The sequence below is a fragment of the Coturnix japonica genome, chromosome W, assembly GCF_054131305.1.
Source record: "Coturnix japonica strain WE chromosome W, WE-NBRP24, whole genome shotgun sequence".
NCBI classification, from domain to species: domain Eukaryota; kingdom Metazoa; phylum Chordata; class Aves; order Galliformes; family Phasianidae; genus Coturnix; species Coturnix japonica.
This window is the reverse complement of record NC_140701.1, coordinates 32491098-32518616: the sequence shown is the minus strand read 5'-3', so window position 1 is coordinate 32518616 and position 27519 is coordinate 32491098. Positions and strand designations below refer to the sequence as shown.

Here is a 27519-nt window from a genome sequence, read left to right as displayed (position 1 = left end):
CATTTCCACCAGAGCACTCTCTCTCAAAAATTGGATACCTTTCTCAATATCAGTCCATTTCTTTCTCTCAGGCTCCAAGTCCCGTTTAAAGGGGAATCTATCTCTTACCGCTATCAACATCCGCTTCCAGAGGGTGTAGGACCGATTTTGGCATGTGCCAATACGTGGCATGTGTCCACACGTGAGTCCCTGGAAATGCTACCCAGTTGGCGAGCTTCACTGCCATCGAGCCACGCACTGTTGGCACCATTGTCCCAGCAGCGAAGTAACCAAGTGACCATATTTTCTTTTTGCTGACGTGTGTAATCCTTTCTTAGATCTCGAATTTCACTCACGTTAAAAGGTCGATCAATAATGGTTGTAATACTTTGCTCACCTTTTGCTCTATCAAGAGTCCCAGGTGTTGATGGTGGCAACTGTGTTGATGAGGCTGCCCCATCTATAAGTTTGGACTTGAGATATTCTCGTAAAGAAAAACTAGCTTTTGGCTCCTCTTCTGACTCTGACCCTGATTCTGACGCTTGTGTTATTTCCTCCAGGTAACCCTCCTTCTTTTTCCTCTCTCCTAACTTTCTCTGCTCCTCTAACTTTCTCTGCTCCTCTAACATCCTCTTATACTGCTCTAACTTCCTCTGCTCCTCCAACTTCATCTGCTCCTCAAACTTCTTCTGCTCCTCTATCATCTTCTTATACCCCTCTAACATCCTCTGCTCCTCCAACTTCTTCTGCTCTCCTGAGTCCCCCTGCTCTCCCGAGTCCCCTGAGTCTCCTGAGTCCTGCTCTACTAACTCCCTCCGCTCTTCTAACTCCTTCTGCATTTTCTCTAACTGAGTTGAAACTTGTTTTGTCTTTCGCCCTCTTACAGGGGCAACCAACATTGTATCTGGTGTCCCCGATGGTTGGTCCAATTGGACTACATGTGCCCCCGGTGGCTGGTCAGATTGAACTACATGTGCCCCCGGTGGCTGGTCAAATTGGACTACTTGTGCCCCTGATAGTTGGTTAAATGCATTCAACTCACCCTGGAGGGCACATAGCTGGTCTCGAAGAGCGTTCTGCTCAAACTGGACGGCACCAAGCTCAGTCTGGAGGCTGTTGTAGTTGGACTGGAGAGTGTTGTACCCGAGCCGGAGGACGTTATGCTCGGCCTGGAGGGCAGTGTGCTCAGTCTGGAGAGTGTTGAGCTCGGTCCGGAGGGCATTGTGCTCGGTCTGAAGAGCGTTATGCTCGGACTGGAGGGCATTATACTCAGACTGAAGAGTGTTGTGCTCGGTCTGGAGAGTGTCACAATTGGGTTGAAGGGCATCGTGCTTAGGCTGGAGGGTGCCGCGCTCAGACTGGAGGGCGTCATACTTGGAGGAGAGTATTGTACCCGGACCGGAGAGCATTGTGCTCAGTCTGGAGAGTGTTGTGCTCGGTCCGGAGGGCATTGTGCTCAGTCTGAAGAGCGTTATGCTCGGACCGGAGGGCGTTATGCACAGACTGAAGAGTGTTGTGCTCGGACTGGAGGGTGTCGCAGTTGGGTTGGAAGGCATCGTACTTGGCCTGGAGGGTGCCGCACTCAGACTGGACGGCGTCATACTTGGACTGGAGAGTGTTGTGCTCGGTCTGGAGGGCATTGTGCTCGGTCCGGAGGGCATCGCGCTCAGTCTGGAGAGTGTTGTACTCGGACCGGAGGGCGCTGTGCTCGGACTGGAGAGTGTTGTACTCGGACCGGAGGGCGCTGTGCTCGGACTGGAGAGTGTCGTGCTCGGACCGGAGGGCGCTGTGCTCGGACTGGAGAGTGTCGTGCTCGGACCGGAGGGTGCTGTGCTCGGACTGGAGAGTGTCGTGCTCGGACCGGAGGGTGCTGTGCTCGGACTGGAGAGTGTTGAGTTGGGATTGCAGGGAGCTTTTCTCATCCCAAAGTTTTTCTGCGTCAGCTCTAAGATTCTCTTTCTCGTACCAGATTGAGTCTCGTTGGTACAGGAGATCTTTTCTCTCAGCTTCAAAAGCTTTTTCTCTCTCTAGCTTCTCATCCCAAAGTTTTTCTGCGTCAGCTCTAAGATTCTCTTTCTCGTACCAGATTGAGTCTCGTTGGTACAGGAGATCTTTTCTCTCAGCTTCAAAAGCTTTTTCTCTCTCTACCTTCTCAGTCCAAAGTTTTTCTGCCTCAGCTCTAAGACTCTCCTTCTCGGCCCTGAGACTCTCTCTCTCAGCTTCAAAAACTTCCCTCTCAGGAATGGTATTGAATAAGGCCCGATAAGCATTAGCTAGGCCCAAAATCATTTGTGCCTCCTGAGATCTGCCTGAGCCACAACATTCCTGCCTCAAATATGCAATCAAACTCTCAGGATTCTTCAAGTGTTCAGGAGTGAAGCTCCATAACACTGAAGATGTCTGTCCTTTGAGAATCTCTTCAAAGCCTCTCCACACTCCCTGCCACTCAGTATTCTCTGGTTCTAGGGAAGACTTCCTCCGGATGTTATAAATCCAGATACTGAGTGAGATTATTACAATAATCAACAGTAAGATCAGGGAGGTTAAGAGTGTGGCCCACTGATCATTCAAAAACTGCATAAAGGATTCATAGAAAGAAAGAGGAGCACGCTTAAAAATCACCATTTCTGTATAATTAGTTGCATTAGTTGCTCCCTCTGGAGCTGTATGCAGATACGAAGTGAGCATTGCTAACCATGCTTTCAATCCATTATAAAATTGTATAGCTCCATAAGAAAAAGTGGCTAGCTTAAACATGACCCAATATGTTCGGAGCGTCTCAAAAAAGGAACCAATGTCACACAGTCCCTGGTAAAACAAATTTAGTAGAGAAAACATTATTTTTTTTTTCCTTTTTTTTCTTCAATAGAGAGAAAAAAAGTAAAAGAAAACAAAGCTCAACAATGTTTATAAAATATACCGGAGTATTGGCAGTCTGCCTGGACTTTTCAAGGTCAAGCTCGCAGGTGCAGAATCGCAAACCTAAGATAGCTCCTTAACAGGGAAAAAAACTCGTAGCTCTGTTAAAAGCTAAAAGAGCAACAGAAGAAAACACAGAAAAACAGCAACTCAATTTGCCCGCATTCTCCACCAAAATCTGTCACGGTTTGAACGAAAAATCCACCTGCGTCCGTGACAGGGGCCGTGGGCCCCGGAGGGGCCCTAGGCCGAAAGGAAAAAGTTAATTAGGAAAAGAAAACAGCGGCAACGATCTAAGGAGGCACACTTATTTACTAAATACTATATCGAAATACAGGATAACACAATATAATACAATATAATTGAAAATTGAGCTAACGAATCAAGCAAAATAGGAGAGAGAATGAGTCCCGTAACCGAGAGGCCTACTGTGAATCTAGGCAAACGGCTGAAGGCTCCCACACACTCCCCTGAACGCCAGAACTCGAAAGACGTCAGTCTGTTCTGCGACCAAGTTAATATAGAGTCCAGGTCCTGTGACCTATCGTGTTGTTCTCTGGGAGATGTAGTCTTCTTCTGTAAGTTGCAGATTCAGTAAAATTATTCATGCTTTATATGATGTTATGATGTGGAATACTGATAGCAAAATTACAAAATTATTAAACCATGACATCCTCTGGCCAGATATCTGTGGCTGTATAACTATATCTGGCACCAGAGGAGGAGTCTTGATCTGCCATAGGGACATAATAGGTGTTCCTTTAGCAATAAAGACCGGAGTATTGACCACGATGTCAGTAGGCCATGTACCTATCACTGAGGGGGTGACTGAACCTCCCACCTCCAATAATCTCCCCCAAGGTGCAAGTAGGCCACACCACTTGGGTCCTACCTGCACCTTCCAGGGCCAATTTATCTTATGGATTCCCGGTTTTAAATTCTCAGGGGCAGGGAGCAGAAGATTATTTTTATTACCAATCTGTGGTTTTACCTCACTATCGGTACCTGTAATTTGGATCCTAAGAGGGGAGGCCCATATAGTTTGTAACATTTTAAGGGCACTGGGTCTGCCATCCCGAGGTCTTTCATTCAGGTCGCACAGGGTTTCATATAATCTTTTTGTCCACCCCTGCAGGGACTGAGAGTCTGTCTTCAGGGCAGCCTTAAGGATACCATTATAGCATTCAATAAGGCCTGCCCCTGTTGGGTTATATGGCAGGTGGAATCGCCATTCGATGTTGTTTTCTTCTGCCCAGCTCTGTATCATCGCTCCAGTAAAGTGAGCCCCTTGGTCACTCTCGATAACTTGAGGTGTCCCGTATGCAAACATCAGTTTAGTAAGCGCCTTAATTGTGTACGCTTGATTTGCCTTTGGTACAGGATAGGCTTGCAGCAGTCCACTTAACGTGTCAACGCAGGTCAGGGCATATCTCGCCCCCTCAGACCGAGGGAGGGGCCCAATGTAGTCAACCTGCCATCTCTGAAGAGGACTATATCCTCTAGGAATGTGGGATGTTGTTTCAGGCAACGGTCTCGGTCTCATCTTTGAGCAAGCGTCGCAATCCTGACATGCTTGGACGATATCAGATAGTTGTACAGGCAGCCCCCATGCTTTAGCGGCTGCCCACATTATCTTCTGTCCAGCATGCCGTAGCTTCTGATGTAACCAACGGGCAACATTTTCGGATTGTGAATTCTCAATCCATCGGATTTGGGCCAGTGTGTCAGCTTCATCGTTTCCTGGTGACTGCAGGGGTTGATGACCAGAGACATGGTAGACACATACCGTCCTATGTTTGACCATATTCCAAATGTCTACCCACATGTCTTTACCCCAAATCGGTCGGGCGTGGATAGTCCATTCCTGGGTAGCCCACTGCGTAATCCACAGAGTGAGCCCCCGGTACACAGCCCAACTATCTGTACAGATGTTCAGGACGCCGTCACCAGGTTCTTTAGTTATGACCATCCACACGGCTCGCAATTCTGCCCATTGGCTGCTCTGACCATCCCCCTCATCAAACCAGATGGTCTCAGTAGAGGGATGGTATGCTATTGCTCGCCACTTGCTCGGGTTGCCTCTGCTGAACCCATCCGTATACCAGGCATCTTCAGGAATAGGATATCTTCCTTCCTGAACGGGACTCTTCTCTGGTGGAGCAACCATCAGTTCTTTTGATGTATCACTGTGATACGTCACTGGGCCTAGGATCTTCTGTAATTCTTCTTTAAGTGGAGATGAAGACAGACTGCTTCTCTGGCTTAGATAGGCGACCCATCGTGCCACTGTTTGTGCTTGGGCCACCCCTGTCTTAGGAAGGTGAGTCAAATCTCTCACCCACCTCTGGATTGGTAATGAAGTTTTAACTATGACCTCTGCTGTTTGTGTTATCAGCTCTACTGCTTGTAACGCCGAATAGGCAGCCAATAACTGTTTCTCAGTCATGCTATATCTTTCTTCTGCTCCATGCCAAACCTGAGACCAGAATCCAATGGAGGTTTGAACAGAACTCTGGCGTTGCCACAGGCCCCAGCCAAAACCATCCTGGGTAACATGAACATCTAGTTCAGCTGGGAGGGTCGGATCAAATATACCCAATGCCTGAGCTTGTTTAACTGCCAATTTTGCCTGTTGGAAAGCATCCTGTTCTACCTTTCCCCAATTCCGTGATTGACGCTTCTTCGTAAGCTTATACAATGGCCTCAATAGCTGAGCTAAATGAGGTATAAAGGAGCGCCAATACCCCAATATAACCAAGAATTCTTGCAACTGTTTTGATGTTGTAGGGACTGGAAACACTTGGACTTTATCTACTACCGCACTGGGTAGTACTTTGGTTTTCCTGGACCAAATTACTCCCAGGAATTTTACAGATAACCCCGGACCTTGCACCTTCTGTGGGTTTATAGCCCACCCTCTTTTCTGCAGATAAGCTGTCAACAAATCTGCTGCTTGTCTCACCGCCTCTAATGAATCAGATGTTAACAGGAGGTCATCAATATAATGATATAAATTGACATTATTTGGCTTTTCCCACTTAGCCAGATCACGCGCCACTAAATTATGACAAAAAGTGGGTGAATGCACGTACCCTTGGGGTAGGACCTGGAAAGTCCATTGCCTCCCTTCCCATGTAAATGCAAACTGATTCTTCACTGATTGGAATACTGAAGAATGCATTCGCTAAATCTAAGACACAGTGATATATTTTGATTTCCCTGCTTAGTGTGTCCATTAGGGAGGCAATATTGAGTACGGCCGCATGAACGGGTGGCGTGACCTTATTCAATTCCCTGTAGTCTACTGTCATCCTCCATGTTCCATCTGGCTTTTGTACTGGCCATATTGGGGAGCTGTATGGGCGATGTGCAGGCCTTATAATACCCACTTTTTCTAATTCCTGCACCGTTTTTGTTATTTCATCCTGCCCACCCGGGAGTCTGTACTGTTTTACATTAGTAATCCGGCGCGGCTTTGGCAGACAAATAGACTCATGTTTTGCATGGCCTCTCAGTATTGTCTGAATTGCCCGGATACTAATGCATCTCTGCCGCAGCCGGAACTCTCCCACTGTTGTATGGAGAGCCAGACCCCACAAGATATCAATTCCTAATATATACTCCGGAATTGGAGCAATGGATACCTTGTACTCTTGTGGTGGGAGGCGCCCGATCCCCAATTTTACCCAGGTTTGGGTGACTGGAATGGTCTGTCTCCCAAAACCTCCAATCATCACTCCATTATCTTTGAATTTGCTTGGGTCCCCATATATTATAGATGTCTCTGCCCCAGTATCAACTAGGGCCATAACCTACTGTACATTCTTTCGGGACCAGTATATCGTCAATTCTACATAGGGCCTCCGGTCCCGTCTAGAGGCCCTAGGGGGACTGACGTCCCTCGTCACGCCATGAACTGAGCCAGGTTCAAGTCTTTTACCTCTGATACCTCTGGTATCGTGACCCGAGGCACCTGAGGCGGCTTCTTTTTCCTATTCAGAACTACAAAGTCTTCTAAATTCCATGTTGTTGTTGGTCTCCACTCTATAAGTCTTATCCCTGGTCTTTTGGGGTTATTCTGAAATTTTTGTTCATTCTTCAGCTGCTTCCACAACTGAAGGAGAACGTGATTGGGCTGACCATCAATTTTTGAAAATTGAACGCCTGCCCGGAGCAGATAATTGAACATTTGTTTCCGGGATACTCTAACAGGTCCTGCCCGAGGGGTTCGCGGGGCCGATCTTCTGGCTCGCACTATTGGAAAAGCCTCGGCATCCTCAATCACCCTGATATTGCGCTTAGTTCGTAAGCGCTCAGTTTCCCCAAGGTCCGCCACCAATTGGGCAGCTTGTTGGACTGCTGCTTCTGCAGCTACAAATGGGTTGAGTATGGAAACCAGTGTTCCATACATATGCGAGGGAGCTTGTTGTAAAATTAGGTCCCTCATTCCTGCGGAGAATCTTACCATATCAGGGCTATCAAATGTATCTTCGTAGATAGCCTCTCGCATGCCTAATTCTCGTATATAATTTTGAAGGTCTTCCATAGAAGACCACATCCCTGAGTTTACTGGCATGTCAGTTTTATTTGGCCACACCATACGGCAAGCAGCCATTAGCCAGTCTACAATTGAATGATTTTCTTCAGGGAATTGAGTCCCAGCATACAGTCTCTGCCTAAGGGCAGGATGTATTGTTATTGTGGCCAACTTGGATACTTCGGGGCCACTAACCAGTACACTTTCTGGCCCCGAATCCCATAACCGTAATAACCAAGCTGGAACACTTTCCCTTGGCCTTTGCCTAAATCGTTGCACTAGGTCCATGAGTTCGGTGGGCGTGTATGGACAGGCTGTTACATGTAAATAAGATTCAGCTCGAACTCTCGAGTTGTAACGCGATAGGTCTTCCCCGCTCGGTAATGTATATGTATGAGACTGAAATACAAGCCCTATATAAGGGGCTCACGCGGTTGAATAAACGCCATTTTACAGCTCACCATATTGGTGTAATCAGCGTGTAACTTGGTCAGGGGGCCGTCAGAAGCACATTCTCAATGAGGGACATAGTTCTTAAGGTTACCTTGCACAAGGCAACAATTGGCGCCCCGTGTGAGGACGTTCTGAGAGTGAGTTTGCGACGGCTAACCGCGAGACGGACACGAATCCTATGGTTAGATCCCGTGGAAGCGCCTAGGGGGCGAAATTGAATGCAGCTGCTGTTTATCCTGCGGTGAGACCGTGGAAGACCATGGGACTTTGGGCCCGGGTATATACAAAGGGTGCGAGGACGTACGGTGTCGAGCACCAGAAAAAACATGGAATCAATCCATCATTAAGGTAGTATTGAACAGTGAAGCAGGAAACAGATGCTCTGCTGAAATTCATAATAAAGGGGGGCTAAAAGGGGGATAGTGAAAGGTAGTTTACAGAAAATGATTTAGTTAGTTAGAATAACAAGGAATGGAGACAGTGGGTCTGGGAGAGCAGGAAGGATGCAGATAAGGAGTGAGATCTCCCTGAGACACCCTGGCGAGGAGGGGATTAGATGTTTTAAATATCAGAAGAGGAGTTGCATCTCCCTGATAAGATGGGCGATAACAAGAGGGGGTCTGCATGATAAAGAATTATTGAATATGTATCAGGATTACGGGAAATCATTGACTATGTATGAGGTGTACCTATATCTGTATCACGGTTTTACAAGTCGGTGTGCAAGTTTAGAGGAGCTATCCCCCTTGCACCCGGCACTGCGCAACGCTGGAATAAACATACCTGCTTTATAACCCATCTCTGGATTATAGAGTTTGATTCCGCAAGTCAGTATTACGAGTTTGTAAAACTCATTGCGGTAGGAATGCTCCTAAGAAGGAGATTGCTGCCGTTATTTCTTGTTTGCAGAAAGCTCAGCCTTCACCCTCCCCTAGTAATCTACTTGATTCGGAGCGGTGGGAATCTTTCACCGCTGCCCTGCTCCAAAGAGCAATGCACGAGTATAAAGCGGAGGAATTAAAAACCTGGGGTTTGGTCCTGGGTGCACTCGAAGCGGCTAAGGAGGAGAGTAAATCGTTTGCTCCAGGTAATGCTTTGCTGGGGCCGGGGAACCGAGGGTTGGAGTCAGGGAGCGCGCTTATTTGCAGACCCCCGGAGGGAGAACAATGGCTTAAGATGGCGACAGCCACCCTGACTGCCCCCCCAACTCCACATGTGCAGCAGTTAAGAGATAAGTGGGGTGTCATGGTTTAATAATTTTGTAATTTTGCTATCAGTATTCCACATCATAACATCATATAAAGCATGAATAATTTTACTGAATCTGCTACTTACAGAAGAAGACTACATCTCCCAGGGAACAACACGATAGGTCACGGGACCTGGACTCTATATTAACTCGGTTGCAGACTAGACTGATCTCTCTCTTTCGAGTTCTGGCGTTCAGGGGAGTGTGTGGGAGCCTTCAGCGTCTCGCCTAAATTTCACAGTAGGCCTCTCGGTTACGAGACTCATTCTCTCTCCTATTTTGTCTGATTCGTTAGCTCAATTTTCAATTATATTATATTATATTTTATTATCCTGTATTTCGATATAGTATTTAGTAAATAAGTGTGCCTCCTTAGATCGTTGACGCTGTTTTCTTTTCCTAATTAACTTTTTCCTTTTGGCCTAGGGCCCCCGCGGGGCCCACGGCCCCTGTCACGGGTGCAAGTGGATTTTTTCGTTCAAACCGTGACAGATTTTGGTGGAGAATGCGGGCAATTTGAGTTGCTGTTTTTCTGTGTTTTCTTCTGTTGCTCTTTTAGCTTTTAACAGGGCTACAAGTTGTTTTTCTTTGTTAAGGAGCTATCTTAGGTTTGCGATTCTGCGCCTGCGAGCTTGACCTTGAAAGTCCAGGCGGACTGCCAATACTCCGGTTTATTTTATAAACACTACTGAGCTTTGCGTTTTTAACTTTTTTTTTCTCTCTATTAAAAAAAATAATAATAATAAAAATGTTCTCTCTACTAAGTTGGCTTTATAAGGTACTGCATTTCATTAGTTCCTCTTTTATGATGCTCCAAACATATTGGACCATGTTTAAGCTAGCCCATTTTACCTATGAAGTTATAGGAATGTATTATAGATTGAAAGCACGGTTAGCAACGCTTACTTGGTATTTGCATGCAGCTCCAGAGGGAGCAACTAATGCAGCTAATGCAACCAATAGTACGGAAATGGTGGTTTTTGAGCGTGCTCTTCCTTTTTTCTTTGCATCCTTCAAGCAGTCTTCGACTGACCAGTTGTCCCAGTGGACCACACTGTCAATCGTATTAATCTCCCTTAATTTACTGTTGGTTATTGTAGTGATCTCACTCAGTATCTGGATTTATAACCTCAGGAGGAAGTCTTCCCTAGAATTAGAGAATACTGAGTGGCAGGGAGTGTGGAGAGACTTTGGAGAGACTTTTAGAAGACAGACATCTTTAGTGTCATGGAGCTTTACTCCTGAACACTTAAAGAATCCCAAGAGTTTGACCGCATATTTCAGACAGGAATGTTGTGGCTCAGGCAGATCTCAGGAGGCACAAATGACTTGGGGCCTAGCTCATGCTTATCGGGCCTTATTTAATACCATTTCTGAGAGGGAAGTTTTTGATGCTGAGAGAGGGATTCTCAGGGCTGAGAATGAGAGTCTCCTTGATGAGAGAAATAACCTCCTACAACAACGAGATTCATTCTGGTATGAGAAAGAGAGTCTCAGAGCTGAGAGAGAAGACCTCCTATATCAACGAGACACATATTGGTATGAGAAAGAATCCCTGCAATCCAAACTCAACACTCTCCAGTCCGAGCACAACGCTCTCCGGTTCGAGCAAAGCACTCTCCAGTCCGAGCACAACGCTCTCCAGTCCGAGCACGGCACTCTCCAGTCCGAGCACAACGCTCTCCAGTCCGAGCACGACACTCTCCAGTCCGAGCACAACGCTCTCCGGTCTGAGCACAACGCTCTCCAGTCCGAGCACAACGCTCTCCAGTCCGAGCACAACGCTCTCCGGTCCAAGCACGACACTCTCCAGTCCAGAAAAGGAAATGGACTGATATAGAGAAAGGCATCCAAACCTCGGTTTGGAAATGCTATACAGCTGTGTCATGGGCTGTGTAGCATTTCCACCAGAGCATTTTATCTCAAAGTTTGGATGCCTTTCCGTTGTGCTCGGACTGGAGAGTGTTGTGCTCGGACTGGAGAGCGTTGTGCTCGGACTGGAGAGTGTCGTGCTTGGACCGGAGAGCGTTGTGCTCGGACTGGAGAGCGTTGTGCTCGGACTGGAGAGCGTTGTGCTCAGACCGGAGAGCGTTGTGCTCGGACTGGAGAGTGTCGTGCTCGGACTGGAGAGCGTTGTGCTCGGACTGGAGAGTGCCGTGCTCGGACTGGATAGCGTTGTGCTCGGACTGGAGAGTGCTGTGCTCGAACCGGAGAGCGTTGTGCTCGGACTGGAGAGTGTTGAGTTTGGATTGCAGGGATTCTTTCTCATACCAATATGTGTCTCGTTGATATAGGAGGTCTTCTCTCTCAGCTCTGAGACTCTCTTTCTCATACCAGAATGAATCTCGTTGTTGTAGGAGGTTATTTCTCTCATCAAGGAGACTCTCATTCTCAGCCCTGAGAATCCCTCTCTCAGCATCAAAAACTTCCCTCTCAGAAATGGTATTAAATAAGGCCCGATAAGCATGAGCTAGGCCCCAAGTCATTTGTGCCTCCTGAGATCTGCCTGAGCCACAACATTCCTGTCTGAAATATGCGGTCAAACTCTTGGGATTCTTTAAGTGTTCAGGAGTAAAGCTCCATGACACTAAAGATGTCTGTCTTCTAAAAGTCTCTCCAAAGTCTCTCCACACTCCCTGCCACTCAGTATTCTCTAATTCTAGGGAAGACTTCCTCCTGAGGTTATAAATCCAGATACTGAGTGAGATCACTACAATAACCAACAGTAAATTAAGGGAGATTAATACGATTGACAGTGTGGTCCACTGGGACAACTGGTCAGTCGAAGACTGCTTGAAGGATGCAAAGAAAAAAGGAAGAGCACGCTCAAAAACCACCATTTCCGTACTATTGGTTGCATTAGCTGCATTAGTTGCTCCCTCTGGAGCTGCATGCAAATACCAAGTAAGCGTTGCTAACCGTGCTTTCAATCTATAATACATTCCTATAACTTCATAGGTAAAATGGGCTAGCTTAAACATGGTCCAATATGTTTGGAGCATCATAAAAGAGGAACTAATGAAATGCAGTACCTTATAAAGCCAACTTAGTAGAGAGAACATTTTTATTATTATTATTTTTTTTAATAGAGAGAAAAAAAAAGTTAAAAACGCAAAGCTCAGTAGTGTTTATAAAATAAACCGGAGTATTGGCAGTCCGCCTGGACTTTCAAGGTCAAGCTCGCAGGCGCAGAATCGCAAACCTAAGATAGCTCCTTAACAAAGAAAAACAACTTGTAGCCCTGTTAAAAGCTAAAAGAGCAACAGAAGAAAACACAGAAAAACAGCAACTCAAATTGCCCGCATTCTCCACCAAAATCTGTCACGGTTTGAACGAAAAAATCCACTTGCACCCGTGACAGGGGCCGTGGGCCCCGCGGGGGCCCTAGGCCAAAAGGAAAAAGTTAATTAGGAAAAGAAAACAGCGTCAACGATCTAAGGAGGCACACTTATTTACTAAATACTATATCGAAATACAGGATAATAAAATATAATATAATATAATTGAAAATTGAGCTAACGAATCAGACAAAATAGGAGAGAGAATGAGTCTCGTAACCGAGAGGCCTACTGTGAAATTTAGGCGAGACGCTGAAGGCTCCCACACACTCCCCTGAACGCCAGAACTCGAAAGAGAGAGATCAGTCTAGTCTGCAACCGAGTTAATATAGAGTCCAGGTCCCGTGACCTATCGTGTTGTTCCCTGGGAGATGTAGTCTTCTTCTGTAAGTAGCAGATTCAGTAAAATTATTCATGCTTTATATGATGTTATGATGTGGAATACTGATAGCAAAATTACAAAATTATTAAACCATGACACCCCACTTATCTCTTAACTGCTGCACATGTGGAGTTGGGGGGGCAGTCAGGGTGGCTGTCTCCATCTTAAGCCATTGTTCTCCCTCCGGGGGTCTGCAAATAAGCGCGCTCCCTGACTCCAACCCTCGGTTCCCCGGCCCCAGCAAAGCATTACCTGGAGCAAACGATTTACTCTCCTCCTTAGCCGCTTCGAGTGCACCCAGGACCAAACCCCAGGTTTTTAATTCCTCCGCTTTATACTCGTGCATTGCTCTTTGGAGCAGGGCAGCGGTGAAAGATTCCCACCGCTCCGAATCAAGTAGATTACTAGGGGAGGGTGAAGGCTGAGCTTTCTGCAAACAAGAAATAACGGCAGCAATCTCCTTCTTAGGAGCATTCCTACCGCAATGAGTTTTACAAACTCGTAATACTGACTTGCGGAATCAAACTCTATAATCCAGAGATGGGTTATAAAGCAGGTATGTTTATTCCAGCGTTGCGCAGCGCCGGGTGCAAGGGGGATAGCTCCTCTAAACTTGCACACCGACTTGTAAAACCGTGATACAGATATAGGTACACCTCATACATAGTCAATGATTTCCCGTAATCCTGATACATATTCAATAATTCTTTATCATGCAGACCCCCTCTTGTTATCGCCCATCTTATCAGGGAGATGCAACTCCTCTTTTGATATTTAAAACATCTAATCCCCTCCTCGCCAGGGTGTCTCAGGGAGATCTCACTCCTTATCTGCATCCTTCCTGCTCTCCCAGACCCACTGTCTCCATTCCTTGTTATTCTAACTAACTAAATCATTTTCTGTAAACTACCTTTCACTATCCCCCTTTTAGCCCCCCTTTATTATGAATTTCAGCAGAGCATCTGTTTCCTGCTTCACTGTTCAATACTACCTTAATGATGGATTGATTCCATGTTTTTTCTGGTGCTCGACACCGTACGTCCTCGCACCCTTTGTATATACCCGGGCCCAAAGTCCCATGGTCTTCCACGGTCTCACCGCAGGATAAACAGCAGCTGCATTCAATTTCGCCCCCTAGGCGCTTCCACGGGATCTAACCATAGGATTCGTGTCCGTCTCGCGGTTAGCCGTCGCAAACTCACTCTCAGAACGTCCTCACACGGGGCGCCAATTGTTGCCTTGTGCAAGGTAACCTTAAGAACTATGTCCCTCATTGAGAATGTGCTTCTGACGGCCCCCTGACCAAGTTACACGCTGATTACACCAATATGGTGAGCTGTAAAATGGCGTTTATTCAACCGCGTGAGCCCCTTATATAGGGCTTGTATTTCAGTCTCATACATATACATTACCGAGCGGGGAAGACCTATCGCGTTACAACTCGAGAGTTCGAGCTGAATCTTATTTACATGTAACAGCCTGTCCATACACGCCCACCGAACTCATGGACCTAGTGCAACGATTTAGGCAAAGGCCAAGGGAAAGTGTTCCAGCTTGGTTATTACGGTTATGGGATTCGGGGCCAGAAAGTGTACTGGTTAGTGGCCCCGAAGTATCCAAGTTGGCCACAATAACAATACATCCTGCCCTTAGGCAGAGACTGTATGCTGGGACTCAATTCCCTGAAGAAAATCATTCAATTGTAGACTGGCTAATGGCTGCTTGCCGTATGGTGTGGCCAAATAAAACTGACATGCCAGTAAACTCAGGGATGTGGTCTTCTATGGAAGACCTTCAAAATTATATACGAGAATTAGGCATGCGAGAGGCTATCTACGAAGATACATTTGATAGCCCTGATATGGTAAGATTCTCCGCAGGAATGAGGGACCTAATTTTACAACAAGCTCCCTCGCATATGTATGGAACACTGGTTTCCATACTCAACCCATTTGTAGCTGCAGAAGCAGCAGTCCAACAAGCTGCCCAATTGGTGGCGGACCTTGGGGAAACTGAGCGCTTACGAACTAAGCGCAATATCAGGGTGATTGAGGATGCCGAGGCTTTTCCAATAGTGCGAGCCAGAAGATCGGCCCCGCGAACCCCTCGGGCAGGACCTGTTAGAGTATCCCGGAAACAAATGTTCAATTATCTGCTCCGGGCAGGCGTTCAATTTTCAAAAATTGATGGTCAGCCCAATCACGTTCTCCTTCAGTTGTGGAAGCAGCTGAAGAATGAACAAAAATTTCAGAATAACCCCAAAAGACCAGGGATAAGACTTATAGAGTGGAGACCAACAACAACATGGAATTTAGAAGACTTTGTAGTTCTGAATAGGAAAAAGAAGCCGCCTCAGGTGCCTCGGGTCACGATACCAGAGGTATCAGAGGTAAAAGACTTGAACCTGGCTCAGTTCATGGCGTGACGAGGGACGTCAGTCCCCCTAGGGCCTCTAGACGGGACCGGAGGCCCTATGTAGAATTGACGATATACTGGTCCCGAAAGAATGTACAGTAGGTTATGGCCCTAGTTGATACTGGGGCAGAGACATCTATAATATATGGGGACCCAAGCAAATTCAAAGATAATGGAGTGATGATTGGAGGTTTTGGGAGACAGACCATTCCAGTCACCCAAACCTGGGTAAAATTGGGGATCGGGCGCCTCCCACCACAAGAGTACAAGGTATCCATTGCTCCAATTCCGGAGTATATATTAGGAATTGATATCTTGTGGGGTCTGGCTCTCCATACAACAGTGGGAGAGTTCCGGCTGCGGCAGAGATGCATTAGTATCCGGGCAATTCAGACAATACTGAGAGGCCATGCAAAACATGAGTCTATTTGTCTGCCAAAGCCGCGCCGGATTACTAATGTAAAACAGTACAGACTCCCGGGTGGGCAGGATGAAATAACAAAAACGGTGCAGGAATTAGAAAAAGTGGGTATTATAAGGCCTGCACATCGCCCATACAGCTCCCCAATATGGCCAGTACAAAAGCCAGATGGAACATGGAGGATGACAGTAGACTACAGGGAATTGAATAAGGTCACGCCACCCGTTCATGCGGCCGTACTCAATATTGCCTCCCTAATGGACACACTAAGCAGGGAAATCAAAATATATCACTGTGTCTTAGATTTAGCGAATGCATTCTTCAGTATTCCAATCAGTGAAGAATCAGTTTGCATTTACATGGGAAGGGAGGCAATGGACTTTCCAGGTCCTACCCCAAGGGTACGTGCATTCACCCACTTTTTGTCATAATTTAGTGGCGCGTGATCTGGCTAAGTGGGAAAAGCCAAATAATGTCAATTTATATCATTATATTGATGACCTCCTGTTAACATCTGATTCATTAGAGGCGGTGAGACAAGCAGCAGATTTGTTGACAGCTTATCTGCAGAAAAGAGGGTGGGCTATAAACCCACAGAAGGTGCAAGGTCCGGGGTTATCTGTAAAATTCCTGGGAGTAATTTGGTCCAGGAAAACCAAAGTACTACCCAGTGCGGTAGTAGATAAAGTCCAAGTGTTTCCAGTCCCTACAACATCAAAACAGTTGCAAGAATTCTTGGTTATATTGGGGTATTGGCGCTCCTTTATACCTCATTTAGCTCAGCTATTGAGGCCATTGTATAAGCTTACGAAGAAGCGTCAATCACGGAATTGGGGAAAGGTAGAACAGGATGCTTTCCAACAGGCAAAATTGGCAGTTAAACAAGCTCAGGCATTGGGTATATTTGATCCGACCCTCCCAGCTGAACTAGATGTTCATGTTACCCAGGATGGTTTTGGCTGGGGCCTGTGGCAACGCCAGAGTTCTGTTCAAACCTCCATTGGATTCTGGTCTCAGGTTTGGCATGGAGCAGAAGAAAGATATAGCATGACTGAGAAACAGTTATTGGCTGCCTATTCGGCGTTACAAGCAGTAGAGCTGATAACACAAACAGCAGAGGTCATAGTTAAAACTTCATTACCAATCCAGAGGTGGGTGAGAGATTTGACTCACCTTCCTAAGACAGGGGTGGCCCAAGCACAAACAGTGGCACGATGGGTCGCCTATCTAAGCCAGAGAAGCAGTCTGTCTTCATCTCCACTTAAAGAAGAATTACAGAAGATCCTAGGCCCAGTGACGTATCACAGTGATACATCAAAAGAACTGATGGTTGCTCCACCAGAGAAGAGTCCCGTTCAGGAAGGAAGATATCCTATTCCTGAAGATGCCTGGTATACGGATGGGTTCAGCAGAGGCAACCCGAGCAAGTGGCGAGCAATAGCATACCATCCCTCTACTGAGACCATCTGGTTTGATGAGGGGGATGGTCAGAGCAGCCAATGGGCAGAATTGCGAGCCGTGTGGATGGTCATAACTAAAGAACCTGGTGACGGCGTCCTGAACATCTGTACAGATAGTTGGGCTGTGTACCGGGGGCTCACTCTGTGGATTACGCAGTGGGCTACCCAGGAATGGACTATCCACGCCCGACCGATTTGGGGTAAAGACATGTGGGTAGACATTTGGAATATGGTCAAACATAGGACGGTATGTGTCTACCATGTCTCTGGTCATCAACCCCTGCAGTCACCAGGAAACGATGAAGCTGACACACTGGCCCAAATCCGATGGATTGAGAATTCACAATCCGAAAATGTTGCCCGTTGGTTACATCAGAAGCTACGGCATGCTGGACAGAAGATAATGTGGGCAGCCGCTAAAGCATGGGGGCTGCCTGTACAACTATCTGATATCGTCCAAGCATGTCAGGATTGCGACGCTTGCTCAAAGATGAGACCGAGACCGTTGCCTGAAACAACATCCCACATTCCTAGAGGATATAGTCCTCTTCAGAGATGGCAGGTTGACTACATTGGGCCCCTCCCTCGGTCTGAGGGGGCGAGATATGCCCTGACCTGCGTTGACACGTTAAGTGGACTGCTGCAAGCCTATCCTGTACCAAAGGCAAATCAAGCGTACACAATTAAGGCGCTTACTAAACTGATGTTTGCATACGGGACACCTCAAGTTATCGAGAGTGACCAAGGGGCTCACTTTACTGGAGCGATGATACAGAGCTGGGCAGAAGAAAACAACATCGAATGGCGATTCCACCTGCCATATAACCCAACAGGGGCAGGCCTTATTGAATGCTATAATGGTATCCTTAAGGCTGCCCTGAAGACAGACTCTCAGTCCCTGCAGGGGTGGACAAAAAGATTATATGAAACCCTGTGGGACCTGAATGAAAGACCTCGGGATGGCAGACCCAGTGCCCTGAAAATGTTACAAACTATATGGGCCTCCCCTCTTAGGATCCAAATTACAGGTACCGATAGTGAGGTAAAACCACAGATTGGTAATAAAAATAATCTTCTGCTCCCTGCCCCTGAGAATTTAAAACCGGGAATCCATAAGATAAATTGGCCCTGGAAGGTGCAGGTAGGACCCAAGTGGTGTGGCCTACTTGCACCTTGGGGGAGATTATTGGAGGTGGGAGGTTCAGTCACCCCCTCAGTGATAGGTACATGGCCTACTGACATCGTGGTCAATACTCTGGTCTTTATTGCTAAAGGAACACCTATTATGTCCCTATGGCAGATCAAGACTCCTCCTCTGGTGCCAGATATAGTTATACAGCCACAGATATCTGGCCAGAGGGTGTCATGGTTTAATAATTTTGTAATTTTGCTATCAGTATTCCACATCATAACATCATATAAAGCATGAATAATTTTACTGAATCTGCAACTTACAGAAGAAGACTACATCTCCCAGAGAACAACACGATAGGTCACAGGACCTGGACTCTATATTAACTTGGTCGCAGAACAGACTGACGTCTTTCGAGTTCTGGCGTTCAGGGGAGTGTGTGGGAGCCTTCAGCCGTTTGCCTAGATTCACAGTAGGCCTCTCGGTTACGGGACTCATTCTCTCTCCTATTTTGCTTGATTCGTTAGCTCAATTTTCAATTATATTGTATTATATTGTGTCATCCTGTATTTCGATATAGTATTTAGTAAATAAGTGTGCCTCCTTAGATCGTTGCCTCTGTTTTCTATTCCTAATTAACTTTTTCCTTTCGGCCTAGGGCCCCTCCGGGGCCCACGGCCCCTGTCACGGACGCAGGTGGATTTTTCGTTCAAACCGTGACAGATTTTGGTGGAGAATGCGGGCAAATTGAGTTGCTGTTTTTCTGTGTTTTCTTCTGTTGCTCTTTTAGCTTTTAACAGAGCTACAAGTTTTTTCCCTGTTAAGGAGCTATCTTAGGTTTGCGATTCTGCACCTGCGAGCTTGACCTTGAAAAGTCCAGGCGGACTGCCAATACTCCGGTATATTTTATAAACATTGTTGAGCTTTGTTTTCTTTTACTTTTTTTCTCTCTATTGAAGGAAAAAAAGGAAAAAAAAAATAATGTTTTCTCTACTAAATTTGCTTTACCAGGGACTGTGTGCCATTGGTTCCTTTTTTGAGACGCTCCGAACATATTGGGTCATGTTTAAGCTAGCCACTTTTTCCTATGGAGCTATACAATTTTATAATGGATTGAAAGCATGGTTAGCAATGCTCACTTCGTATCTGCATACAGCTCCAGAGGGAGCAACTAATGCAACTAATTATACAGAAATGGTGATTTTTAAGCGTGCTCCTCTTTCTTTCTATGAATCCTTTATGCAGTTTTTGAATGATCAGTGGGCCACACTCTTAACCTCCCTGATCTTACTGTTGATTATTGTAATAATCTCACTCAGTATCTGGATTTATAACATCCGGAGGAAGTCTTCCCTAGAACCAGAGAATATTGAGTGGCAGGGAGTGTGGAGAGGCTTTGAAGAGATTCTCAAAGGACAGACATCTTCAGTGTTATGGAGCTTCACTCCTGAACACTTGAAGAATCCTGAGAGTTTGATTGCATATTTGAGGCAGGAATGTTGTGGCTCAGGCAGATCTCAGGAGGCACAAATGATTTTGGGCCTAGCTAATGCTTATCGGGCCTTATTCAATACCATTCCTGAGAGGGAAGTTTTTGAAGCTGAGAGAGAGAGTCTCAGGGCCGAGAAGGAGAGTCTTAGAGCTGAGGCAGAAAAACTTTGGACTGACAAGGTAGAGAGAGAAAAAGCTTTTGAAGCTGAGAGAAAAGATCTCCTGTACCAACGAGACTCAATCTGGTACGAGAAAGAGAATCTTAGAGCTGACGCAGAAAAACTTTGGGATGAGAAAAGCTCCCTGCAATCCCAACTCAACACTCTCCAGTCCGAGCACAGCACCCTCCGGTCCGAGCACGACACTCTCCAGTCCGAGCACAGCACCCTCCGGTCCGAGCATGACACTCTCCAGTCCGAGCACAGCGCCCTCCGGTCCGAGCACGGCACTCTCCAGTCCGAGCACAGCGCCCTCCGGTCCGAGTACAACACTCTCCAGTCCGAGCACAGCGCCCTCCGGTCCGAGTACAACACTCTCCAGACTGAGCGCGATGCCCTCCGGACCGAGCACAATGCCCTCCAGACCGAGCACAACACTCTCCAGTCCAAGTATGACGCCGTCCAGTCTGAGTGCGGCACCCTCCAGGCCAAGTACGATGCCTTCCAACCCAACTGCGACACCCTCCAGTCCGAGCACAACACTCTTCAGTCTGTGCATAACGCCCTCCGGTCCGAGCATAACGCTCTTCAGACTGAGCACAATGCCCTCCGGACCGAGCACAACACTCTCCAGACTGAGCACAACGCTCTCCGGTCCGGGTACAATACTCTCCTCCAAGTATGACGCCCTCCAGTCTGAGCGCGGCACCCTCCAGCCTAAGCACGATGCCCTTCAACCCAATTGTGACACTCTCCAGACCGAGCACAACACTCTTCAGTCTGAGTATAATGCCCTCCAGTCCGAGCATAACGCTCTTCAGACCGAGCACAATGCCCTCCGGACCGAGCTCAACACTCTCCAGACTGAGCACACTGCCCTCCAGGCCGAGCATAACGTCCTCCGGCTCGGGTACAACACTCTCCAGTCCAACTACAACAGCCTCCAGACTGAGCTTGGTGCCGTCCAGTTTGAGCGGAACGCTCTCCGAGACCAGCTATGTGCCCTCCAGGGTGAGTTGAATGCATTTAACCAACTACCAGGGGCACAAGTAGTCCAATTTGACCAGCCACCGGGGGCACATGTAGTTCAATCTGACCAGCCAACGGGGGCACATGTAGTCCAATTGGACCAACCATCGGGGACACCAGATACAATGTTGGTTGCCCCTGTAAGAGAGCGAAAGACAAAACAAGTTTCAACTCAGTTAGAGAAAATGCAGAAGGAGTTAGAAGAGCGGAGGGAGTTAGTAGAGCAGGACTCAGGAGACTCAGGGGACTCGGGAGAGCAGGGGGACTCAGGAGAGCAGAAGAAGTTGGAGGAGCAGAGGATGTTAGAGGGGTATAAAAAGATGATAGAGGAGCAGAAGAAGTTTGAGGAGCAGATGAAGTTGGAGGAGCAGAGGAAGTTAGAGCAGTATAAGAGGATGTTAGAGGAGCAGAGAAAGTTAGAGGAGCAGAGAAAGTTAGGAGAGAGGAAAAAGAAGGAGGGTTACCTGGAGGAAATAACACAAGCGTCAGGGTCAGGGTCAGAGTCAGAAGAGGAGCCAAAAGCTAGTTTTTCTTTACGAGAATTTCTCAAGTCCAAACTTATAGATGGGGCAGCCTCATCAACACAGTTGCCACCATCAACACCTGGGACTCTTGATAGAGCAAAAGGCGAGCAAAGTATTACGACCATTATTGATCGATCTTTTAAAGTGAGTGAAATTCGAGATCTAAGAAAGGATTACACACGTCAGCCAAAAGAAAATATGGTCACTTGGTTACTTCGATGCTGGGACAATGGTGCCAGCAGTGTGTGGCTTGATGGCAATGAAGCTCGCCAACTGGGTAGCATTTCCAGAGATGCACGTGTGGACACATGCCACGTATTGGCACATGCCAAAATCGGTCCTACACCCTCTGGAAGCGGATGTTGATAGCGGTAAGAGATAGATTCCCCTTTAAACGGGACTTGGAGCCTGAGAGAAAGAAATGGACTGATATTGAGAAAGGTATCCAATTTTTGAGAGAGAGTGCTCTGGTGGAAATGCTGTACAGCCGCAAGTTCAATCGTAATGATCCAGACCAATTACATGATCCTGAAGCAGTCCGCGTTCCACGACAAGTGTGGCGTGACTTTACAAAAGCAGCTCCAGAAAAGCATGCCAGTGCACTTGCATTAGTATATGGCAAAGGGGACAGGAAACCCTTTGTGAATGAACTAATTGGCTGACTTCAGGAACTTGAATTATTTATAAGCGCCACAGAAGTTAATCTGTATACTTCAGCCATTGTCAAAATTGTGGAAAGGTTAAACGAAGTGGAGGGAACACAAAATGATATTATTGACAAATTGGCTAATGTGCCTGATGTAGATGAATCCACGGTGGTACAAGATGATGGAAACCAGGATTTCCACAATCGCCTATTGAGGAAGCTAAACAACATGAGTTCCTCTCGACCTGTATCATCGAAAATCTCAACCATTAAAAAGAGACGTCTTCGTATTCAAGCAAATGACGATGATAGGTCACCTCGAATCAACGATGAGACTACACGTCTTGCCTTATTGCTTTTCCTCTGTAGTCATGGGGAGGACATGAAGAAGTGGTGTAATTCATCCACTTCTGCACTTCAGGCACGAGTGAAAGAATTACAAGGTGAAACAACTACCATGGTGAACTCTTCCAAGAAGGGGAGAGTTCCAGTTGCTGCAAGTCAACGAGGTAAACAATAGAGGGGCCCTGCCCCCAGCCAGGGGGGGGAAAGGGACAACAGAGTATACTGGACTGTGTGGATTAAGTGGCCTGGCACATCTCAACCACAGAAATATAAAGCCTTGGTGGACACTGGTGCACAATGCACCCTAATGCCCTCAAGTCACCAAGGGACACAACCAATATATATCCATGGAGTGACTGGGGGTTCCCAAGAATTGACTATGTTGGAGGCTGAAATAAGCCTCACTGGTAAAAACTGGCAGAGACACCCTATTGTGACTGGTCCAGAGGCTCCATGTATACTGGGAATCGATTACCTTAGGATGGGATATTTTAAGGATCCCAAGGGGTATCGATGGGCCTTTGGGATAGCTGCTGTTAACACAAACGGTGTTAAGCAGCTGTCAGCTTTACCTGGTCTGTCAGATGATCCTTCTGCTGTGGGGTTACTCCAGGTAAAAGACCAAGAGGTACCAATTGCCACCAAAGTGGTTCACAGACGGCAGTACCGCACCAATAGGGACTCATTGCTCCCCATTCACAAGCTAATTCGCCAATTAGAGAATCAGGGAGTGATTAGCAAAACGCACTCGCCTTTTAACAGCCCCATATGGCCAGTGCGTAAAACCAGTGGGGAATGGAGGCTGACGGTAGATTACCGTGGCCTGAATGAAGTTACACCTCCATTAAGTGCTGCTGTACCAGACATGCTAGAACTCCAGTATGAACTGGACTCAAAAGAAGCTAGGTGGTATGCCACCATTGACATTGCTAATGCCTTCTTTTCCATCCCATTGGCTGCAAAATGTAGGCCACAGTTTGCTTTTACCTGGAGAGGTATTCGGTATACCTGGAACCGTTTACCTCAGGGGTGGAAGCACAGCCCAACAATTTGCCATGGATTGATCCAAGCTGTTTTGGAACAGGGTAATGCTCCTGAACACTTGCAGTATATAGATGACATTGTAATGTGGGGCCATACAGCAGCAGAGGTTTCCAAGAAAGGGAAACAGATAATCCAAATTCTTTTGCAAGCTGGTTTTGCCATTAAGCGCAGCAAGGTGAAGGGGCCTGCCCAGGAAATCCAGTTCTTAGGTATAAAATGGCAAGATGGACGTCGTCACATCCCAGCAGATGTGATTGACAAAATCACTGCTATGTCTCCACCCACAAATAAAACAGAGACCCAATCTTTTCTGGGAGTAGTGGGCTTTTGGAGAATGCATGTCCCAAACTACAGCCACATAGTGATCCCCCTCTATCAGGTAACACGGAAGAAGAATAATTTCTCATGGGGTCCTGAGCAGCAGCAGGCTTTTGAGCAGGTAAAACAAGAGATAGCCCGTGCCGTGGCCTTGGGGCCAGTACGGACGGGACAGGATGTGAAGAACATCCTCTACACTGCTGCTGGAGAGAAAGGTCCCACCTGGAGTTTGTGGCAAAGAGCCTCAGGAGAGACCCGAGGCCGACCCCTAGGATTTTGGAGTCGAGCATATAAAGGGTCTGAGGAGCGCTACACTCCGACTGAGAAGGAGATCTTAGCCGTGTATGAGGGGGTTCGGGCTGCTTCTGAAGTAGTTGGGACAGAGGTTCAGCTTCTTCTAGCACCTCGCTTGCCAGTAATAAACTGGATGTTTAAAGGACAGGTTCCCTCCACCCATCATGCTACTGATGCCACTTGGAGTAAGTGGATTTCATTAATTACTCAACGAGCTCGAATGGGAAAACTCAGCCGTCCTGGAATTCTAGAAGTGATCATGGACTGGCCTGAGAGTAAAAAAATTGAAACACCACCTACAGAAGAGGTATCACGTGCTAAAGAGGCACCACCATACAATGAGCTACCAGAAAACGAAAAGAAATTTGCCCTATTCACAGACGGATCATGTCGTATTGTAGGGAAACATCGCAGATGGAAAGCTGCTGTATGGAGCCCCACACGACAAGTTGCAGAGGCCACTGAAGGTAAAGGAGAATCAAGTAAATTCGCAGAGGTAAAGGCTGTTCAGCTGGCTTTAGATGTGGCTGAACGGGAGAGGTGGCCAATGCTTCATCTTTATACTGATTCATGGATGGTGGCAAATGCCTTATGGGGGTGGTTGCAACAGTGGGAAGATGATAATTGGCAACGAAAGGGTAAACCTGTTTGGGCTGCTGAACTGTGGAAAGACATTGCTGCCCGAATAAGGAACATTGTTGTAAAGGTGCGCCATGTAGATGCTCATGTGCCTAAAAGTAAGGCTACTGAAGAACATAAAAATAACCATCAGGTTGATCGAGCTGCCAAAATTGAGGTGGCTCAAATAGACTTGGACTGGCAGAACAAGGGTGAATTATTCCTAGCTCGGTGGGCCCATGAGACTTCAGGTCATCAAGGAAGGGATGCAACATATAAGTGGCCAGAGACCGAGGGGTGGACTTAACTATGGACGCTATTGCTCAGGTTATTCATGATTGTGAAACATGCGCCATAATTAAACAAGCCAAGAGGATGAAACCTTTTTGGGGAGAAGGGCGATGGCAAAAGTATAAATATGGAGAGGCATGGCAGGTTGATTATATCACCTTGCCACGATCTCGCAATGGTAAGCGTTATGTACTCACCATGGTGGAGGCAACCACTGGGTGGCTCGAAACATACGCAGTACCCCATGCTACCGCCCGAAACACCATATTAGGGTTGGAAAAGCAAATCTTGTGGCGGCATGGCACTCCAGAAAGAATTGAATCAGATAATGGGACCCATTTCAAAAATTCTCTTGTAACCACTTGGGCCAAAAATCATGGCATTGAGTGGATTTACCATATTCCCTATCATGCACCAGCTTCTGGTGAGATTGAACGATTCAATGGGTTGTTGAAAACTATGTTGAAAGCAATGGGTGGCGGAACATATAAAAACTGGGAGAACCATTTAGCAGAAGCCACCTGGTTAGTCAACACTCGAGGATCTAGTAATCGTAATGGTCCTAACCAATCCAGCTCCCTACGTACCGTGGCGGGAGATAAGGTTCCTGTAGTACACATGAAGAGCGTGTTGGGAAAGACGGTTTGGGTCCTTCCAGCATCTGGAAAGGGCAAACCTCTCCGGGGTACTGTCTTTGCCCAGGGACCTGGGTGCACGTGGTGGGTGATGGACAAAAATGGGAATGTTCAATGTGTACCAGAAGGGAATTTGATGTTGGGGGAGTGCAGCCAATGATTTTCTTGTAGATATATAGGTAGAGTCTCAGAAAATATTTGACGAATTTTCAATTAGATATCAGACTTAAGATAGAGTGGATTAATGTTAAGGAAACACTTTTTTTTTCCATATACCTTAATTAGGCATTCTGTAAGCAAGTTTTCCATCTGGACTCTATATCGTGCACTGGCAATGCATGCGTAGAGCACACATGGAAAGAAGTATAAGTAAAAAGGAAATCTGCTGTGGTGGCTGGGAAAGGATGAGTGCACCTTGATGTGGGGGACGCCCTACTAGCGCTGCTTTTCTCCTCTACCGCTGACATGTTTTTCTTTTTTCTGGCAGTTTTGCCATTTTCTCAAAATTAATAAATAGTAGGTTAAGGTATAGAGTTTTGTTCTCAACTTAGAGGTTTGTATGGAACAAATATAAATTGTTGCGAAAATAAGGTTACTGATTATTCACAACTATACGTATGAGTGTGTATGTATGTATAAACATAATGTAATGATGTAGAATAAGGGGTGGAATGTCATGGTTTAATAATTTTGTAATTTTGCTATCAGTATTCCACATCATAACATCATATAAAGCATGAATAATTTTACTGAATCTGCAACTTACAGAAGAAGACTACATCTCCCAGAGAACAACACGATAGGTCATGGGACCTGGACTCTATATTAACTTGGTCGCAGAACAGACTGACGTCTTTCGAGTTCTGGCGTTCAGGGGAGTGTGTGGGAGCCTTCAGCCGTTTGCCTAGATTCACAGTAGGCCTCTCGGTTACGGGACTCATTCTCTCTCCTATTTTGCTTGATTCGTTAGCTCAATTTTCAATTATATTGTATTATATTGTGTTATCCTGTATTTCGATATAGTATTTAGTAAATAAGTGTGCCTCCTGAGATCGTTGCCGCTGTTTTCTTTTCCTAATTAACTTTTTCCTTTCGGCCTAGGGCCCCTCCGGGGCCCACGGCCCCTGTCACGGACGCAGGTGGATTTTTCGTTCAAACCGTGACAGAGGGTATGGTATCGGAGGCCGGGACATAATCCAGTACAAGAGGAAGTATTGACTCAAGATAAGTATATGGCCTGTATCTTGCCCTGGAGGGCGGATCTTCCTCTCCTAGTACCTTTGAAGCATCTGTATTATTCCCCTTAAGATTGATTCTAAGCCTCTAGGACCATCAGAGAACGATTACTTTGGACTGATGAAATGCAGACGGACCTGCACTTTAAGATGGCTTGTCTCCGGTAACATCTATCAAGCACTGGCCCATGGAAGATTGTGAATACCCATCCAATCATCGTCATCTGAAATACATCAACATTTAGTGCGACGGGAGATTGTATCAGCGTCACGTTGGGTCTCTGTAATAAGGGAGAACTCACCTAATCATTGGTTCATGCTACGAAGGGGTGGAGTGTATAAGAGATTGGTAATCACAGCGTGAACCACTGATTAATCAGCTGAGGAAAGTGTGGGGTCAGCTGTGGGAGCACAGGTGAAAGTTATGTAGCTGTGTTCCCGGGAGGGGTGGAGTTCGACTCCACCTCCTCTGAGACCTCATTTAAGGGCTGACCCTCACTGAGGCAGCATCTCTTGGAGATTGCTTGCTTGTGAAGATCGCCTCAGCTCCTAGTGTCATCACTGGTGAGTTCCCCTTTTTTCCTTATACCTTCTGTACTTCTACTA

General features: G+C 46.6%; 2 protein-coding genes across 2 annotated transcripts; one reads left to right on the top strand and one right to left on the bottom strand.

The window, feature by feature from the left end:
• Positions 1 to 6801: 6801 nt before the first annotated feature.
• On the bottom strand, positions 6802 to 9593 carry LOC146754715 (uncharacterized). The gene has a single exon (XM_085527872.1). It carries the CDS (start codon positions 7721 to 7723, stop codon positions 6803 to 6805), a length of 921 nt encoding a protein of 306 aa, XP_085383998.1. The 5' UTR covers positions 7724 to 9593; the 3' UTR covers position 6802.
• A 2898-nt stretch (positions 9594 to 12491) lies between these two features.
• LOC146754714 (uncharacterized) lies at positions 12492 to 15283 on the top strand. The gene has a single exon (XM_085527862.1). The coding sequence runs from the start codon at positions 14362 to 14364 to the stop codon at positions 15280 to 15282; it is 921 nt and encodes a 306-aa protein (XP_085383988.1). The 5' UTR covers positions 12492 to 14361; the 3' UTR covers position 15283.
• Positions 15284 to 27519: the final 12236 nt, after the last annotated feature.

Bases quoted from the DNA above. Each gene is read 5' to 3' on its own strand.
- LOC146754715 (XM_085527872.1), bottom strand. From the start codon at position 7,723: ATGGACCTAGTGCAACGATTTAGGCAAAGGCCAAGGGAAAGTGTTCCA.
- LOC146754714 (XM_085527862.1), top strand. From the start codon at position 14,362: ATGGACCTAGTGCAACGATTTAGGCAAAGGCCAAGGGAAAGTGTTCCA.